This window comes from Alligator sinensis, unplaced genomic scaffold (assembly GCF_000455745.1).
Source record: "Alligator sinensis unplaced genomic scaffold, ASM45574v1 scaffold1083_1, whole genome shotgun sequence".
NCBI classification, from domain to species: Eukaryota; Metazoa; Chordata; order Crocodylia; family Alligatoridae; genus Alligator; species Alligator sinensis.
Window position 1 is genome coordinate 685724 of NW_005842644.1, and position 20683 is coordinate 706406.

At 46.3% G+C, this 20683-nt stretch overlaps 1 protein-coding gene across 1 annotated transcript in view; it reads left to right on the forward strand.

Moving 5' to 3' along the window:
• The window catches only part of PPP6R2 (protein phosphatase 6 regulatory subunit 2), a 154817-nt gene that overhangs the window by 91508 nt on the left and 42626 nt on the right, over window positions 1–20683 (forward strand). Inside the window, 10 exon segments of the mRNA XM_025215448.1 lie at window positions 3290–3416; window positions 4139–4291; window positions 4687–4890; window positions 5620–5684; window positions 8836–8951; window positions 11286–11371; window positions 11537–11617; window positions 13316–13413; window positions 16125–16182; window positions 17584–17711. Coding sequence (XP_025071233.1) covers window positions 3290–3416; window positions 4139–4291; window positions 4687–4890; window positions 5620–5684; window positions 8836–8951; window positions 11286–11371; window positions 11537–11617; window positions 13316–13413; window positions 16125–16182; window positions 17584–17711 — 1116 coding nt within the window.

The window sequence follows — 20683 nt, forward strand, 5'->3', positions numbered from 1 at the left end:
TCAAGAGGAGGTTAGATAGGTATCTAGCTGGGGTCATCTAGACCCAGGACTCTTTCCTGCCTATGCAGGGGGTCGGACTCGATGATCTATTGAGATCCCTTCCGACCCTAACATCTATGAATCTATGATAAGTAGAAGCAAGAGAGTTGCGTTTGGGAGTGCAAGGGTAATAAGGCAGGACTGGGAGATCGGGGCTACCTGAAGATGGGGAGAGGGAAGAGAGTAGGGTGGGCAGTCAGCAAATGCAGAATCATAGGCCACGTGCAGACGAGCAGGTTTGTGTGTTTCCCCAGGGACAAGTAGCAGTGGCACACCTTGTGCCGTTGTTGCCTGTCCCCAGGAAATGCCCATGCCACAGCCACTCTGGCACACGGTGCATGGCCCCAGCAGCCTTACCTGGGGGCCTCTGGGAGCTGTAGCCGTGGCACTCCTGCAGCGGGGAGCCTGGCTGACATTTGGAGCATAGATCCAGCTGGCCAGCCTCTGATTTTGAGCAGTGTGCGCTGCTGTCACATGCACTGCCCCACTTTTTTTGCCGTGGGTTTTTTTGACCCTGTGATCTCTGCAAAGTAGCAGCATGGGGAATGCCTGCATGTGCGATGTGGGGCTCTGCAGACAGATCTGCAACGCCGCACACCGCATGTCTGCGCTTGTCTGGACACGGCCATAGAGTCCTAGAGCAGTGAGGCTGGAAGGGAGCTCCAGAGGTCGTATCTAGTCTAACCCCTGCCTGAGGCAGGATCAGCCTTGTTCATGTCATCCCAGACAAATCCATAATCTAAGCTCTCTCTAAAACTACCATCAACCCTGACACCACAGCAGACATCACACCCGAACCTGCCTCAGAGAAAGCAGGAGGACCATGGCAGCCAGCGTCTTGCTGCTGCAAGGGGTGTTCATATATGCTCCAGAGAGCCCAGGAAGAGGCTGTGCTCCTGCAGTAGAGAAAGGCAAAACCCCCTGGTCTGTGCCCAGAATTCCTTCCTCACGCCAAATGCCGTGATCAACCTGACCCTTAGCAGAGGGGCAACAGCCTCTAGCCCGGAACATCCAAGTTCAGGTCCCAGCAGGAGCACTGGCCCAGCCCAGTCCGAACCGTGTCCAGAACATACATTCTCCAAATGCTGCGCAGCCGGGGGCTGTGCTGATCTGAGAGGGTCAAGGCTCCCATGGGTTCTGCCCGGCAGTTGCACGTAGTAGGCTGAAGAGGAAGAATGCTTACGACAGCGTGACCGGCAGACTGCTAATAGTGCATGTTGTTGCTCCTGTCGGCACACAGCAGGAGCATCTTGCTTCTCTCCTTTCCTCCCACAAGCTTCGTCTGCATCTTCTTCCCATCTCCATCTATCTCAGGGACCTGCTGCAATCCCACCCTTCATGCCAGGGGCTCTCCACATCCCTCTTCCCCCATAGGAGGCTCCCTCATTATCTCTGTTGTCAGGAGCTGCGTAGCCTTGCATTCTTCCTTTCATCCGTGTCGGGAGCTCTGTGTGACACCCTTCCCCCCACCCTGCATGCAAAGCTTTCCCTGTGCTAGGGGCTCTGGGTTCATTCTCTTGCCGCATGCCACCCTGTGTCCCCGCACTGTCCTAACCTCTTTTTTTCCCCGTTCAGAGCTGTAGGTTATGGGATATGGCAGTGCTGGAAATGGGGTCATATGCTGTTAATTAACTATGCTGTTAATTTCTGCCGTTGGTTGGCCCTTTCATCTGCAGAAAAATCTCCCAGCCCAGACTCTCTTCTCCCCCCACCTTCCTGTTCTGCTTTTTCATACGTTTGCCCAAACCAATAAACTCCAGCCTGTTAATGCTTACAATAAGGCTGTCCAACTTCAGTGTTGCCAGTGGCCACGTGCTGCTCAAGTTGCAGGCCCTGGACTAAATACTGTGCGGGCTCCCTGGGACCCCCACCAAGTGCAGCCCCCCTGCAGGTACCAGTGTGTGGGTGAATTTCCCATTGCATCACCACTGCATGAGCAGGGACACCCCCCCTCCATTTCGTACAAGTCCTTCTGCTACCACCATGCAGGTGGTCAAGTTGGGACAACCCTGGCTTAGAACATTCCTTGAAAGTTTGCAGTGGATTCAATGCATTATTCAGAATTAATTGCATTGTATTAAAGCAGAGACTTACTGTCAGACAGTGTCAGGGTCTTGCCGTTGCCACCAGTAACACTCCAAACAGTAAATGGGGACCAGTTCAACTGAGACTTCTTCCAGTCTGGGAGGAGGTGGAAAAAACTTTAGGTTTATAAAGCCTTTAGGGCCGGTTGTAAGGGCAGGATCTGGAATCCTTTCCCAACTTCTTGTGGGGAACTTGGATTTACCTTATTTCTCCTTGGTCACTTCCCCATCTATAAAATGAGGATTGTGCTTTCTACACATGAATGGTGTATTCGGGACAAGTTCCTGGACACAGATGCTTTGCTGATGGGGTCCATGGAAGTAAATTAGACATTCTTTAAATATTGCAGAAAGCCTAGGCCTGATGCTGTCAAGCTGGTGTTTAGCGATCCATTTAGTGGTGTTGGAATTGTTTGTTCACTCTCTGGCAGTCACTAGGCGCATCTACACTTACAATTAATGCTATTTGGTTTTACTGCGTTGTAAATTTACCACTCGGTAAACTATTTTACTGTGCAGTAAGTGCCTGCGTGTGTGGACAGTAACACTTTACTGTGCAGTAGACTAATCAACTGTGTAGTAAAGCATCTCATGTAGACACAGCCACTGATGACTTAACGTGCGGTTGCACTTGCTCTTGATCATTTACTCTGATCCATCTCTGTCGTTGGAAAGGACAGGCCTAACAGGAGTACTGATGCGTGTTCCTGCTCCCTACTAGGAAGAGAGATGGGTGCAGGAGTATACACAGACATCTGCTGCTTATTTTTATCACCTAGAATATTTACATCCATGTTTGTGAACGCCTTGTGTTAAAAATGATAACAAACCTTCCGCCAGTGCGTACATGTAACACTTCCAGGCACATCTGAATGCCCAAATATTTATTTGTGAGGTGTTAAACAGAAGGATGCATCTTTATCCTTTTCCTTGCTGCCTTCACCATGCAGAGTAAACAGCATACTCTGTATCAGCCTGCTGCATCTGCTCTATAGGTTTGTATTTACACCGTAGTCTAAACTTTAGTTAGCTGTAAATCATCTCTCTTAAAGAAGAGCTGTGAATTTGAAGAGGGAATTATGAGGGCAGGCAGTGGGGCTGGGACAGACAGGGGTTTCATGTTTTATCCAAGCTTCAACTATTATATTTCTTCTTTCTCTTTGCAGGGTAGAAGGATTGATGGACTCGTTCTCTCAGGGATTTGAAAGGTCTTACACTGTCAATAGCAGCATTTTACATGGTATTGAACCACGGCTAAAGGATTTCCACCAGCTTCTCCTCAATCCCCCCAAGGTAAAGCACTTCAGCCTTTCTAGATGCTAAGCGGCTAATTACCTGTATTTGAGGTGTCCTTTCCTTTCTGTGTAACATCACTTCCTTCCTAGAGGTTTCCAGTTTTGTTCACCTGAAAGTATTGTGTAATGACACAGACTCTTTACAATAAATTGAAATCTGACTTGAATTCTTAGAAGGGGATTCAGAGTTGAGGTTAGCACTTCAGACACCTAGGAACAAAGCAGGGGGAGATGGTACTTGAGGCACTGGGTTTGAGTAGGAAATGATAGGGTGATCTGTCATGACTGGAGTTAGGAGGCTTGCACCACGAGAAACTGGATGTGTCAGAGTTGGAATTGGGTGGTGGTCCGTGCGTGCGTACACTTAATCCTGAGAGAGGTATCTTATCTGATGGCCACACTGTAAGAAACACAGAATTTGTGTCTTTTAAAATTACATTCTTATTTATACCTCTTTGACTGTATTTAAGAAATCAGGTATAAAATCACTGTCCCGAGTTTTTTGCTACCTTTTAAATGGCTCCTTACTTCATTTACTGTCTAGCTTCAGGCCAGAAAGGGAGTGTGGTTTAAGTAATCAAATAGTTGCCTTTTTAGAAGTGATTCATGTGAGGAGGTGAACCGGCTGGATAACATCAGACTAAAAGCCATGTTCAGTAAGGCCATTTTGACCTGTGTTCAGATGGATCTAACATCTGTTTCCTCTTCTGTTTGTGGTAGAAAACATCAATCCTAACTACTATTGGTGTCTTGGAGGAGCCGCTGGGGAACGCTCGCCTTCATGGAGCTCGACTGATAGCTGCTCTGCTCCACACAAACACTCCCAGTATTAATCGGGAACTATGCAGGCTCAATACCATGGACTTATTACTTGTGAGTAACACGGTGTGACGTACTGCGGAGGAAGATGTTGTTTTAAGCTGAAAACATGGCCACTTTCTTTTTTGATCTGCTACATTACTGGAACAATTGATATCTAAATCCCAAGGTCTGTTTCAGTGCATTAAGCAAGTGCAATTATATGATAAAGTCTATTTGGAGAATAAATATTCCTACTTTCAGGAGATTACAGAAGTAATTAAGGTGCTGACACAAAAGTGTGCATCTCATTTGAAGGGTGCGTGTTATGCGAGAGAGTCCCATATGCTTCGTAACTTGGGATGTTTGACAGTGTTTTTTGTTGGTCCCAGTTGCAAATAAGTTTATGTGGAAAGGGCTGATCAGGCCGGCCCTGAACTGATATTTTGCTTTTCTTTACATTGTTCCAGGACTTATTTTTTGCATACACGTGGAATAACTTTTTGCATTTCCAAGTGGAACTGTGCATAGGAGCGATCCTCTCGCACTCTGTGCACGAAGGGAAAACAACAACGAATGACCTGGAAAATAAAGAAGAGGTACTGAATGGGAATGTGACCACAGAAAACTCAGAGACTCCAGACAACAGGCCAGAAAATATCATGGTGACGCATGTGAGTCTAGTCATGTCATGTGAGAACCTTAGGTGGATGGATTTGGTAGAGGTCTTGCTTAACAAGAAAGTAATCTGATAAACTGCTCAAGAGGGCATGGTGATGTTTATCAAAACTGTCTAGACTTCGTTTTGTTCTTCCAGTTTTGGACGGAAATGTACTTGCCTTTCTGCAGCTGATTTGTTGGCTCGTTTGTAAATGAAGCCTCTTACCCTGTTCATTAATAAGCTTAGAGATCTCTTTTCCTTTTATCTCTTACTAAACATGCATAGAAAGTTTAGACAAAAAAAGAACAATCACCACTATTACACACCCCTGACTTCTCTGTTTGTGCCTGTGCTTCTCCTGAAAAGCTTCTTTTTCGCGGGGGTTATGAAACCACAGTTGCTTCATTCACTAGTATGATGCTGAAACCTCTAAGGACATCCTGAAAAAGATTTTAGGTATCACTGTCTTTCCTTTTCCTCTAAGGCAAGAGGTATCTTAAGCTATAGAGGAAGCTTTATGCCTTTTATGGGAGATGTGAGAAATGTTGGACCTTTTTATAAGGTTCTTGTGTAGTTTGCCCTTTCAAGGCAAATCCATTTAAAACACATTTTAAAGTACTTCTAAGTGACAGAAGGAATAGAGATGAACTGAAGTAACACACAGTTTAAGACAGGTTTGCCCAGGGGATGGGATTGTCCTTAGCTAGTGTCTTAACCGCTCTCATTTTTTCTCCTTCTCCAGCTGTTCCAGAAGTGCTGCTTGGTGCAGAGGATATTGGATGCCTGGGAAACCAATGATAAAATACAGTAAGGAATTTTTGTTCTAATGGGGGTCCCAGTTCTAGGGCTGTGGATTTTGAATTCTCCTTTGAATATTCTTTTGCCTGTTTGAATAATTTGCAAAGTTTTCTAGCATCCTTGAAAAAGAACCCACGTTGTTTTTAGCTGCTATGTTGTGATTTTAATTACAAATACGGATAGCAGACCCTTGTGCATGTATAGGAGACTGGGAATGACCTCAGACCATTCTGCAAAATATGTTTCATTCTCGTCTTAAAGAATACCACATTGGTTTACTTATTTTTAATAAACCAAAATCAGGGGTTTGCATTTTTTATCCCTTGTGAAGAGGAAGGGCAGTAGCACCTAGGTTGACAGACATTATATTCCTCAGTTTTCTAGCTGAGGAAGCCACTCAGAAAACATGATGATTGGTACGACCCAAGAATTTAAAAAATAATGAAAGAAGTGTGAACGACTGTGGTTGGAGCTGCTGTTTCCTTGTTCACCTAAACCTTTTGCTCTGTACTTTCAAGCTGTGAGGATCTATAAATAATAATTGCTGTACAGGCAATTGTCAACTCCTGACAATACTTATGTGGTAAGCCATGTATTCAAAACCCCTTTTCTTTTCCTTCCACAGCACTTCCTGCTGCTGGTGGTCCATTTTACTTGGTGTTAACTCTTAGTGTGCGTCAGAACTTCGGAGGGGAAACAAGCAAAACATTAACTTCGATCCAGTTAGAGAAAACCTAGTAATTTAGGTAGCTGATTTCGCACATCCTTTCATTTGTGCCATCAAAGTAGCAAACAGCAAGTGCGTGCATGGTAGGAATAGATTGTTGGATAGTGTCAAGATAAGAGTCTAGCTTGCGTGTTATTATTAATTGAGTATTAAAACTGCTCCTTGACCCGGTCAGCCCAGATGGCAAGTTGTGGATCCTGCCTCTCTCGTTTTTCAAATTAAGTGGCTAGGAAACCATACATAAAGACGGCGCATGGCTGTGTTGCATTGTAGAGTATGGTTTTAATATTTTGGACAAAAATAGATGCAACTGGCAGAAGCAGGACTTTTGAGAGGAGTGGAAGGAGAGGGCTTTTTACACAACTGTTACCTACATTCACATATGTCCACTGTTCTCTCTACAGATAGCTGGAAAAATGAGACCGAACATTCACTTTTTTTCATATAGTAGTGCCACTGGTAGGAGACGCATCTCATTTTGGGTTACAGCCATGTCACTCTTTTGAGGTTCTGGCAATGCTTGGGGTGCCCTTGATTTTTAACTCCTAACACAGGCTCAAACACTTAGCTGTGACTTCATATTGTTAGAAGAAATGGGTCCTGTGTAGGAGTGAAGTGAAACATCTGTCAGCTTAGACTTGAACATGAAGGGTTACTGGAACAGCATGTAGAAAACTAAAGCAGTTACAGGGAGGAATCAACATGAAAGCAGCCTGCTACCTCAAAATTAACTTTGGGTTTTGGATTAATTTGACTATATTGAAGTCAAAGGGTTTAGCATTTACTAACAGATTACTGGATTACAGACCATCAGCTTCCACTTGGAGTACAGAGAAGTGGTTTTCTTTGATAGTATCCTGCTTAGGATTTAGAAACAGGGGACAGCCTTCTTGATGTGCTGTTATGATGGGCTTTTAATACAATTTGATGTTTGACCTGCTAATTTTTAAGCCTTGCTGTCTGTATTAATTTAATATGCCTCAATCTTGGAATAGTAGATAGTGGGATTCAGCTGTTTTGGTATTTGCTTTTTCATAGAATCATAGAAAATGAGGGTGGGAAGGGACCTCAGGAGGTCGCATCTAGTCCAACCCCCTGCTCCAAGCAGGACCAGCCCCCACTGCACCATCCCAGCCAAGGCTTTGTCTACCCTAACCCTAACCCTCCAAGTATTGAGACTCCACCACCTATCTGGGTAATCTGTTCCAGTGCTTTATTACCCTCCTAGTGAGAGAGTTTTTCCTAATATCCAACCCCAACTTCTCTTGGTGCAACTTGAGCCCGTTGCTCCTTCTGTCATCTGCCCCCACTAAGAACAGTCCAGCTCCGTCCTCTTTGCAACCCTCTTGCAGGGAGCTGAAGGCTGCTGTTCAATCCCCCTCGGTCTTCTCTTCTCCAGACTAAACACGCCCAGTTCCCTCAGCCTCTCCTCACCAGTCATGTTCCCCAGCCCCCAGCCATTTTTGTTGCCCTGCGCTGGACTCTCTCCAGTGTGCCCGCATCCTTTCTGTAGTGGGGGGCTACAGCTGGACACAGGACTCCAGATGTGGCCTCCCCAGTGCTAAATAGAGGGGAAGAATCACTGCCCTCGATCTGCTGGCAGCGCTCCTACCAATGCAGCCCAGGATGCCGTTACCCTTCTTGGCATCAAGGGCACACTGCTGGCTCCTGTTCAGCTTCTTGTCCCTTGTCCCCCCAGGTCCTTTTCTGCAGAGCTGCTGCCCAGCCCGTCCTCCCCAGCTTGCACCGGTGCAGGGGATTGCTCCCTCCTCAGTGCAGGACATTGCACTTGTCCTTGTTGAACCTCATAAGTTTTCTTTTGATCCATCTGTTTTGCTCTCTGATTTTTGAGAGAGACTCCTTCATTGGCTCATAGAAGGGCAAAGTGTGTTGGTGACTGCTTGACTTTATTCTGACTTTTTCTATTCTCTGTAATGGAGCAACTTATGGTTAGGGTTATGTTCTCTTGCTCAGAGACAAACAATTCAAATGCAAATGCGTTTTCAGTATGGCAGTGACTCATCCTTCTTAGTTCCAATGTATTTTTTTTCCTCTAGTTAAAATTATAAAAAGATGATCACTGATCTAGTTCTGTGCCAGTCTCTCATAGCGCTTAGTAGATGATTGATGTGTGTTAAAATTTTAGTGAAGATTTTAGCTGGCACCGAAGGCTATCCAGCGCATTTGGAGCAGGCAGGACCGCGGTCATCCCCTGTCGCTATCTGCTCAATCTACCTGGCCAGGATCCCTCATCTTGAGGAGACCCAGCGCCCCTCGGTGCAGGTGCGGGGTTGAGGCAGCATCTCAACATTGGCCTCACTTGCAGTAATTTCTGTTTGCGCAGATGCAATTACTGCTGCAGGAGCAGCAAGTGACACTTAAAGACTTGTTGATACGTGTTCTGTTAAACTGGTACCAACTGTTTGTTTTCAGGGCAGAAGGTGGCATGAGGCGAGGGAATATGGGCCACCTGACCCGAATAGCCAACGCTGTGGTACAGAACATGGAGAAAGGCCCCATGCAGACTCAGATCAGTGAATTCATTAAAGGTACATGCTCCATTTCCTGTTCAGTCCTGTATTTTGTGTGTTTCTGATCGATTCGCTCTTGCAGGGCTTCCTAGAGCATTTTTTGCCTTGCATTAAACGCTGTTGAGATGCATTTTTAATTTTTAAAAAAGGGGGGCTTACGACCATTTGTGTTAGATTCCCATCATTCAGACTTCTGGCCAGATTTTGGTCTTTCGTGTTTACATACAGCCATATCAGAGTCTGTCATTCTGCCTGTATAAGTGAGGTTGAATTTGTCCTGTACTGTCATCACTGGAGCATCCCTGCTGTACTTGCATTGTGGGAATCCCGTCTCTCGTCTGTAAACATATAACAATGAGCTTGCAGTCTAGTTTAAATAGAATACGGTATGACAGTATATTGTGTGCATGCGTGTGTGTGTGGGGGGGGGTGGTCCCTCACAGATCTTACACTTTAAACCAGTGGTTTTCAACGTGTGGTCTGCAGACTGTGTCTAAGGGGTCCATAAAAGATGACTGATCAGTCAAAAGTATGTGAATACCCACACTTACAATTCAAAGGGGTCGGTGCCTCCATTTACATTTTTAGGGATCTGCGAATGAAAAAAGGTTGAAAACAGAATAGTCGAACATGAGGGTTGGAAGGGACCTCAGAAGGTCTTTTAGTCTAAACCCCTGCTCCAAACAGGACCCGTCCCAACCAGTGCTTTATATTAAATTAGCCAGTTAATCGTGCCTTAAATAGTAATCCGACCACACGTTCATGCAAGTAGCGGTGTGATAAAATGGGAAATAAGCCACCTAAAGATTCCACAAAATCTGTATAATCATTTTTTGGCTGGTTTCCATTGTGTCTTAAGTTGAACATGTGGCCAGGTCCCTGCCAGGCAGCTTGATGTTGGCAGCATGGTGCGGCTCTAGGACCAGCCCCAGTGCAGTAGCAAGGCTGGGACTCCCCATCAGCCTGTTGGATCAGCCCCAGACAAACCCTGTGTCCGACCTCAGAGCCACACGACACAGTCACCCTGACACAGCCCCAGGCATCACCCCCGCCCCTGGGAAAGCAGGGGGGCCGCGGCCACCAACATCCTGCAACAAAAAATTCAATAATTGACTCAGCTTATTCTCCTCTTGTAATTCACTTGATCATTTAAAAATTTGCCCTGTTTCGATTGTCTTCATTGTCAGACCCAATCACCTGGGTGGCTGTGTGTTAAAACTGGAACTATTTATTTACTTACTTGATTTATATGCTGCCCTTCCTAACAAAGACTTGGTGCGGCTTACAGCAAGAGAGGGAATAATTCACGAAACAGGAGAGTGCCAAGAGAACAAAACCATTTTAATGGGAGCTGGAATATCTACATAAAACAGACTCCCCTAGACAATATCTCAGCCTAGCTTTGTTTGCTCAATGCCTGCTCAAACAGGGAGGGCTTACACCATTTCTGAAGGCCGTCCAGGCTCACGCTGTGGCTGGCTTTGCGGGGCAGGGAGTTCCAGAGCTGAGGAGTAAGTGCCAGCAGTGACCTCCCATGCCTTTTCTTCAAGTGGACTTGGTGCACTGCTGGTACTTGTAGGATGCATCGTGGTCCTGCATAAGCCAGCAGGCGGTCCCTGAAGTATGGAGGGCCCAGGCCATGTAGGGTCTTATTGGTGAAAACAGATACCCTGAATTGTGCCTGGAAAGCTATTGGATAAAGAGCACTGGAGTTGCGTGCTCCTGGTGACTCAGCCCCGTACAGAAGGCAGGCTGCTGCATTCTGGACAGTGTTCAGGGGCAGCCCTACTACACCCAGGATTGAAACCTGCCCACATGTTAGAGTGTATTACCTAGCACTTGCAGTACATAGTATCTCAGGTATAAGAAAAGACTCTACAGGTCCTTAAACTGTACAGTCTCTGTCCTCTGATACGCATCTCTGCCCATGTTGTCCACACTTCTAAGTAACACCCTCAGCATACCCTTTTTTTCTCTTAAATGTCCATGTTCTGAGATTTGGACCCATTTTTTTTTGTCTTCTGTTTTCTCTTTTGGATTCTTCCTTGCCTTCCAGCATTTTGGCTCCTGGGAGGGTATTTAAGGGTTATCATGTTTGTGTCACATCGTGTGCTAATGGGCCTGCTGGAGCAGAGGGATTACAGCCATGTTGCCTGTTGTACTGACAGTGTTGCAAAAGGTTTTGAGGAGATGCTTGCAGATCAGGACACTGGTCCTGGCTGGCTGCAAGATCTACACGTTGCGCATAACATGGGAGAAAGTGGGACTGAATTTTGCAGTGACTGCCACCGATTCTTGTTCCTTGAGCCCCCCTGAGCTATGTTAACCATGGCGATGGCCCTTCTGTTCCAGAGCTACCTGAGGATTGCAGAGGGAGGTGGGAGAGTTTTGTAGAAGAGACTCTGACCGAGACGAACCGGCGGAATACAGTGGATTTGGTGAGAACAGTGATAAATGCTTCTCTCTGTCACATGGGCCTGTTGCCTTCTGGCCGTTTCACTTGAAAGTTTTGGTGGCGGTGTTATGTGTTCTGATGTTTTCCACGATCACACGTGGCCAGCTTCCTTGTCCCCCCCCGACATTCACTGTGGTCTGTGTTTCAGGTGAGCACTCACCATTTGCACTCTTCCAGTGAGGATGAAGACATTGAGAGCGCTTTCCCCAATGAACTCTCCCTCCAGCAGGTGACGGATGCTGTGTTTTTTACTGTTGCTGAGGAGCATGTTCCTCTGGCTTCGTCCTTTAATCGTAGTCATTAGGCTTCCTGAACTTGTTTTTTTGCAAACTGCCCCTTTCGCTGCCTTGCGTCCAGCTAAGCTGTTAGCAAGAAATGTTTAACAAGGAAGGAAAGGCCAGTTGGGAGAAATATCACTTGCTTTCTGCAGCAGACTGGAAAGCTGACTGTAGCGAAGGGCTGTCCTCTGCTGAGATGCCCTGTGGGATCTGCTCATTAATTGAGAGGCAGGGTGGTTATTGTACAGGGCTGAATATCCTAGAACTGTACTCCTGCTCGTCCCAGTGCCCACTCTGTGAGCTGTCTGGTCTTTGGTTTTTCTCACTGTAAAATGGGGGCAATGATACTTGCCTCCTGTGAGGTGCTTGGACATCTGGATAGAACAGCACAATTTACATAAAAAGGGAAGGTGGGCCGATGGCATAAGCATGTCATAGAGAAGTAGTGCTGGAAGGGACCTCCAGAGGTCATCTAGTCCAACCCCAAACACAACATCCTGCATTCTCATACAAACTGGCCACATCTACCCGAGACACTTACTGCGCAGTAAGTCGTTACTACTGTGCAGTAGTGTTGTATGGCATGAGCCGTGATGCGGTGCTACTGTGCAATAGTAATATGCTGCTGGGCAGTAGTAATGAGCTACTGCACAGTCAGTGTTGCCACGAAGCTGTGTGGGGATGCTACTCACTGTAATGCTAGTTACTACGCAGTCATTTAGTACTTGGGTATGCAAGTATTAAATGACTGTGCTCAACAACTGCACAGTCAGCATCTAATGTAGACATGGCCACTGAGCAACAAATAAAGAAGCTCTTTGTTGTGTGGATGCTGAGTTTGAAGTCGACTCCTGATAATTGCTGTTTGAGACGGGAGGAATAATGGGAAGGCCAATGCATGCTGCGGAGGCGAGTGCTTGCACAGAGACTGTTAGATAAGAGCAGGGAGTGAGGGCCAGGGCTTAGGGAAAGGCAGATGCAGCAAACCACTAGGGCTTTGTGTGGATCAGGAGATCTCACAGCTTTGGGGGTGCTGCAGAGGTGGTAGTCAGTGGTGGAAGCATCTTTTCAATGTGTAGCAAGGAGGCCAGGCATTCTCTTTCTCCTTTTGAGCATTGTGGATAAAAGGGAAGTTGCCAAAACCAGCCAAAAGTTTGTCTTGCTGGTAGCATGAAGGTAACACTGGAGAATATGTGGATGGCTTCAATCTAAAGTCTAGTCAGGTTCCAGAAATGGTGAAATAGCTGATGCCCCTACACGCCACTTGTGTGGCTTTACAAGCATGCTTTCCTTCCCCTTGCTAGTGGTTTCCTTTTCCCAGTTGCAATGTGAAAAACCCTTGAGAACAAGAGGAAACGGAGTTGATTCCACAGGGGGTATTCCAGTATTCCCCCTGTGCTAGCAGAGTAACAGTCTGAACAGAAGTATGAACAGAAGTCCTTAAATACCTTGCTGGTCAGAACAGGTGCAGGACGTCAGGACCGTTACATGCAGTAGATTGGGCACTACAGCTGTACAGACACCTAGCCGATAAACCGAGCCATGGCTGGAGTGTGCTGAACAACAGCATCTCCCTTTGTGCCTGTGTTCAACTCCCTGAAACTGATTTCTTTGCACACTTGTGACTCTTTGCTGGTTACATCCCTCAGGCATTCTCAGAGTATCAGATCCAGCAGATGACAGCCAACTTTGTGGATCAGTTTGGCTTCAATGATGAAGAGTTTGCAGACCAGGATGACAACATCAAGTGAGTTCAACCATTGTGAATGGAACTGTTAGTCCTTTACTGGCTCTGTAGTCCTCCTGGACTTCAGTCGCTTCCTCTGGTTCAGGGCTTACGGTGGAGGATGCACTACCCTGCTCAGCTCGAAAATGTGGAAGATTGGTTATGGGCCTGAAAAAACAGTAAGTTCAGCGTAACAGGGTGGTTAAGAAGAAACAAGTCAGAAAACCCAGCTGCAAGGGCCCTGCTGGGAGCTTGAAAGTCTCTCAGCAGAAGCAGCAGCAAAGGAGTGGTGAAGGACAGACTCTTTTTGAATAAGGTGCTGTGTCATAACTATCTCTGTGCGTGCTGTTTTGTTTGATTAAAATCAGAAAGCGGTAGTTCTAAATTCAGGCAACAGTGCTGGCACTGTTCTGTCCAGGAAAGTTTTTAGTCAAGTCAGGAGCAGAAAACCAAAGACCTGCAGTAGGTGAACTGCCCAAGAACATCCAGCCACTCTTCCATATGTATAAGGGGACATTGATGAGACAGGGTGAGATCACACCTTCCAAGGAAGGGAAGGGTGGACAGGTTTCATTTTATGAAGCTGACCAAACTCAGCGTTCAGAAATGAGATCGTACCTTCGAGTGTGTGCATCATTAACTGCCTCTTCCCAGCTTCACTCCCACGCAGTTTTGGTAGCCTGCTTTGAGGCTTTTGTCATTTAAAATAAATAACATCTTGCAACTGTCCCACTTATGCGTCATGGTGAAAGAGTCGGAGGTCCCCTTCTGTCTTGTGTAATTTAATTACCAGTGGAAAAAACGTCAGCTGGCTGAGCTCCTTGTCCCTCGGCGAGCCAGTTCAGAGAAGTACGTAGCTGCAAAATGACCCTTTGAGTCTTTGGCAGCTCCGGGCAGGTGTAGGGTAGTGAGGGCCCGCTGTTTGTGGGCCCCAGTGAACTACCCGTATGTTTAAATTGTCATTTCATCTCAATTTTAACAGCTTCAGCTCTTTGTGTCATCTTTGAAATTTCTGTCAAGCAAAAGCCAGCAGCTTGCCCTGTGAGCATGTTGGCAGCTACCTTTGGTTGAGGCGGGGGAGATCTGGGGACAGGCGTGTGCTGATGCCTCGTTAAATAAAGAAAACTCCTTTTCTGTATAGAGAACCTTTTTGTGCCCCCTTTTCTGAGAATTGTGGACAGAAGGACCAGGCATTTTCAGTCTGTCAGGCAGTTGCACTGATTGTGGTCTAACCTAATTTTTTATGCATTTTTTCAGTAGAAATTAAACCTGTACTAAGAGGAGGTTAGCTCATACACTTGATGGGCAATGTAAAACTGAAAGAGAATTGTAACTGAAACATGCTATCCATTCCCTCATTTTCATCCAGAGAGGAAAGAAAGGATAAAGCAGTCTCTGCAGTGTCAGTTATTCTAGTTTTCACAGTAGTGTGGAGATCCCTTCCCCATTGGTGAAAGACATGAATCAGGGTGCAATAAAAAACTGAACCTTGCTTTACTGGGTTGGTGATGTTGTGCCTCTGCTGTAAAATAGTAAAAATATTCAAGCATAAGTCTTTCACTAAGGGGAGAAAGCTTAATAAATAGGATATAAATAATATCAGCGACCAAAGAAAGACACCCCCCTCTCCCCTTAGCCATACTAATGAGCAGGATACTGGACTTACAGCATCCTTTGTTCTTGTAATGGTGTCTCTTGACACCATTGCTAGTATGAGCTGTTTTGATTGTGTTTCTCTACACATGATTTGCCAAGGGCAGAACACTGCTATATAGGAAGCTCGCAGTCACTGCCCATTCTCCAGCCTCCACTGGATTCTCATCAGATCTCCCATTAAGCAAGGAAAGTTGAGGTTGGATATTAGGAAGAACTTTCTGACTAGGAAGGTGGTAAAACACTGGAACCGGTTACTCAGAGAGGTGGGGGAATCTCCATCCTTGGAGGTTTTGAAAACCTGGGTAGACAAAGCCTTGGCTGGAATGATGGAATTGGGGCTGGGCCTGCTTGGAGTAGAGGGTTGGACTAGATGTGACCTCCTGAGGTCCCTTCCAGCCCTCATTTTCTGTGGTTCTGTAAGGAGATTCATTGAGTTCCCAAAGAAACACAGAATGGTAAGGAACTTGCAGGGTCATTAGCTCCTTCCCCTGTTGCTGTGGGAAGCATGCATCATCCAAGCCATACAGCTAAGCTTTTGAGACTATGATCAAGTTCAGTTTTTTTTTTCCTTGCATGCCAGCTTTGCTCCAGTGCTGAAAGAACAGACAGAAGTGTTTGGTGGCAGCCTTTATACTCTGCAGATGTTGGCATGTGACAGCCAGTAGCGGTCTGGTTCCAAGCCGCCCTGCTTAGTTTGCCTGGAGGGCTCAATACCTTGTGAGCCAGGCAGCTTCAGCTGTTGTGCCAAGGAACTGGACAAGATTGAGAAGCTGGAAATCCTAAATGTGATTTTTTTTAGACAAGCAGAAGAGCAAGATGGGTCATCTTCCCCTCAAAGTCTTGAGTAAAGAAATCGCTGCTTTGGGGTAATACAGCAACGACTGTTCAGGGGGTAATACAGCAACAAGTGTTCAGGGACAACAGAGGAGCGTGTCAGGTCAAGCTGCAGAGCTACTGTGTGGTCAGCTGCCTCGGGTTGTATGCTGAGTTTGCAAAAAGATTGCATTTGGCCTTACGCTGAGGCTGCAGAAATGCTGCTCCCAGCCCTCATTTAGGTTTCTCTCCCTCTTTTGCAGCGCGCCTTTTGACAGGATTGCGGAGATAAACTTCAACATAGATGCAGATGATGACAGTGTAAGTGGGGCCTGGGGGTGTTTGTTGAACAGGGCTGAGGCAGCTGATCGGTGCCTACGTGAGGCAACTGCTGCCCTCGCTGTCTTGGAGAAAAGGGGCTCTCTGTGGCAAGGGAAGAGCAGCCCCAGTGCCTGCAGCCACAGAGGGGACTCAGGGCATTGACATCTGGATCGGTCCTGTGCCCTCTGGTTCGACAGGGTTTTGCATGTGGTCACTGGCCACGCTGGAGGGTACTTCTGTGTAAGTGCTGGCAGGCTTTGTTCAAACTGGTTGCTGTCTGAAGTCTCTCTCTGTCACCCTTTCCACTGACTGAATAGGAAAGGAAGCCAGTGAGGGTAAAGATTAGAGAGGGGTTCCTTAACAGCTCTGAATATTTCCCTGAATCGTCCTCAGGTGCAGGAGATGGATGGTGGTAGAAACAGACACCTGTTCCCTGACACATCCTGTCCTATTCAAAGCTGATGGCTTTTGATTCCCTTAGTTTTAAAAACACTTCCCTTTAGGCCTTCCCTCAAACAGTGTTGTGAAAGATGAGTTCCCCTTCCTTCTCGTCAGCCCAGACAGAAGTTCTCAACTGCAAAAATTCTTTGTTTTTTCCACTGAAAACTGCAAACTAAAACTGAAACCACAAATAGCAATTGGTATGCTTAGCTTAGCTTGTTCTTTTTCCTGACTGGAGAGGGTTTTGCGCAGCAAAATCCCACTACTGCTCTTGGTTTGGACAGTCCCATAACTGGTACGTGCTCCAAACCTTTAATTCAGAGATCCTGTAGCACTCGGCTTGGCAAGCTGTTCATATAAATACAGAGCAGTTTGACTTTGATTACTGCTAAGGCATCTCCCGTCATACAGAAAGTGCATGCACAAAATTCAGGATTATCATACTGATTTTATATGACTTAATTTTCACCGTGCTTTTAATGGGATTCTTTAGAAGGTAAGTATTTGGCTGAAAGCTCGTGAGGAGGCTGAGATGACACTGTAGGATGCTCTTTTGTCTGTGTGGAAAGGAGGCTGTCCATGGCCCTGTCCCCTTACTTTCTAAGGTCCAAGCTACTGAGCTTGAGTGGTGTGCTGTGAAATATCTCTGAGTGCTCCCTTCATGGCTGAGAGCCTCCCTGTGCCAGGGGATTAAGCAGAAACTTGGCTACCAGAACGGCACAGGAGCAGTTCAGAAACAAGTGAGGTTGCGACAGAGTGGTTCCTTTGACATCTCTTCTGGGTTTGCCTCGTTCAGACTCTTGTCTCTTCCTCTTCTGAACTAAAGCTCCCTGTTTTGGGTGCACACACAATGAAAAGGTGGAACAGTTTTGTGTCACCTCTGCTTTATGAATGCTGTTCTGCCCCAGGATCGTCCTCCAAGGATCTGCAGAACCTGATTTCTGTTTAACTGTGTTTCAGCCCAACGCTTCCCTCTTTGAAGCCTGCTGCAACGAACGGATTCAACAGTTTGATGATAATGAGGATGAGGAAGATATCTGGGAGGAGAAGGAAATAAGCTATGCAACCCAAGTGAAATCGAGAACACGGTAAGATGAAAGCAGAAGGTCTGTCTGTTGGCTGTTTCATATTGTTCCAGTTGCTTATTTGTTGTATGGATGTGTGCTGAAGCCCATCTGGTGTTATATGAATTGTTGTTCCTGGTGAGAGAGTTTGTCCTAGAATAAGACACCTATTCCAAAAGAGAGAAGCTGGAGGATCAGCAACAGTGTTGTAAGCATGAGAATACAGAACCCATAGTGGAAGAGAGAAATGAGGTTTATTTGAACAGTTTTTAGAAGCCAGTCCTTTTCTCCTCTCTGAGTGTAGAGCCATGGCTGTTAGAGAGTAAGGTGTAGAGAGAATTTTTAATTCATTTCATGACCTAGAGAAGAGATCCTTGTTCAGAATAGGAAGAAAAAAATGTTTTATAAGTGGGCTCTCATATGGTAAATATGTAATGAACTTGCACTTCTTTATCCTTTTGATTTAATAAATAATTTAAATCAGATTCTTTGATAACTGCAATTCGAAAAGATGTGAATAAATTAGCCAACAAAAATATCAAGGAGAGTGAAAGTGAGTTGTGTGGCACATGTCAGTAAACTTGATCTAGTTGCTAATAAGACAGGTATGTGTGTGTTACCCTAAGAAAGGCTCTGTTTCGCCTGCCTTTATCCATCTCACACGTCATTGAGACTGAGTCAGGTATATTGACAGTGCTCAGCGTGATTCTTGTAGGCCTGGTCTTGGATAATGTAGTGCAGGGGCGGGCAAAATACGGCCCGTGGGTCGGATCCGACCCGCCAGGCACTTTCATCGAGCCCACAGCACCCACCAACAAACTGTACCCGTCCAGCCCTCCCACCCACGAGCGTGGGAGTGAGGTGCCCACGTATACACATGCCCCCAACATACTCTATTGCACCTTGCTCCCACCCTCATGTGCGGAAGGGCCCGGCCATTGCAGCCACTGGGGACCTGCTCACTCCGGGCAGGAGGTAGGGGGCGGGGAAGCCGACACTCTCTCACGCTCCACAAATGCCCCACACCCACACCCTACCCCCACAACCCCACCCATACGTAGTGATACCCCCTCATAGCCCCCCCACACATACACACCCCACCGCGCGCGCGCACACACACACACTGTATACAAGACTAAGACTTTATTTTTGAGTTATTATGCAATCTCCTCCATATACATGACGCAAACACAAATCATGACAAAAATATTTTTTGTAATAAAATTAAAATATGTTATAGTAGATGTTTCATTTTAGTGCACGTTTTGGGGTTTTTTTGGTTCTAGGATGGAAACCCTCCATCCCAAAAGGAGTATTTCCGGAGTCAAGGGGAGGGACTTCAGGTGGCAATGGTCAGGGGTTAGGGGTGGGCCAAGATGGTGGCCAGGGGGTGGAGCAACTATCAAGGGGCGGGTCTATGCATGCAGCCCTCGAAAACTCAGCAAACCTCATTAAGCGGCCCTCCACCTGAAATAATTGCCCGACCCTGATGTACTGCGTCTATGTGGGGAATTTTTCACTCCTGTTGCCTGTGCACTGTATGTGTTTTGGGAATAAATACCCTGAAAAGGCTTCAGTCTCCACATGGTCAGTCCGGCACTTCTATTTGCATGGGATTCATGCGAAAAAATCCTCATTGACCCTTTGTGTCCATCCGCTGTGCCTGTGAGAAATGGTGTCCTTCAGTGCAAATGGATGGTGCCCAGTCTACCATCAGCCAGTGTGTGTGTTCAGAAATAGATGGGGCGGTCTTTGTTCCACGGTAAAGATTAACTGTACAAATCAACCTTTTGCCCTTAGATATGTTCACTCTTGTTGCTCATTTATTCACATGCTTGTTTCTTGTTAGTGTGTGCTAATTGTTCACCGTGCTTTTTCAGTCGTTGCAGTATCAGAAATGCAGTCAACCAAAATGCTGTGTTTTACGGTTTACAATTTTAACCTGATGTGTAAAAACTTCTTTGTGTCCTCTGTGTGCTCATAAATAACCAGTACATTTCCTGAGATTCAGCTTGTCTTTTGCCAGAAGTCTAATATTTTTACAAATTATTTTATGCATCTGTAGTGTGAGTTGCTGATGTTAGTGGGAAGGAAGTTTAGTTTGGACACTTTCTCACGAGGAGGGTGGTGAAGCACTGCAGTGGGTTACCTAGAGAGATGGTGGAGTCTCCATCCTTGGAGGTTTTTAAGACTTGGCTCAACAAAGCCTTGGCTGGGAAGATGTAGCTGGGTCTGGGTCTGGGGCGGGTCCTGCTTTGAGCAGGGGTTGGACTAGATACGACCTCCTGAGGTCCCTGCCAGCTCTCGTTTTCTATGATTCTATAATATGGGAGCATATAGGAATTTACATTTTTTGCTCACTGTTTGCCCAATCCTGGTATGCGGAAACTGAAATGTGAAAGAACATTTGCACATACAGTATTTTCATAGAATCATAGATGTTAAGGGCTGGAAGGGACCTCGAAAGATCATCAAGTCCATCTGCCCTGCTCTGGGCAGGAATACTGCTGAGATCAAATGATCCCGGCAAGGTGTCTGTCCAGTCTCCTCTTGAAGACTTCCAAGGTTGGGGACTGCACCACCTCCTTGGACGTCTGCTTTAGATTCCAGTCACCCTCACCGTAAAGAAGTTCTTCAACCTGAAACCATCCTCTAACAGTTCATGGCCATTGCTCTTTGTCCTCCCCAGGGTTGCCCTTATCCTTATTGAACTGTCTCCAGTTCCTTCCACCCACCTTTCCAGCTTGTCCAGGTCCGCTCGGATCCACATCCTATTCTCCAGCGTGATCACTTTTCCCCATAACTAACTATCATCCACAAACTTGACCAGTGTGCTTTCCACATCCTCACCTTAGTCTTTGATAAGGGTGTTGAACAGCCCAGGGCCAGGAACCGAACCTGCGGGACACCACTGGCCACTTCCCACCAAGACGATACAGACTCGTCCACTAACACTGTCCGGGTTCAACCCACCTGACCGTGGACTCTGCCAGCCC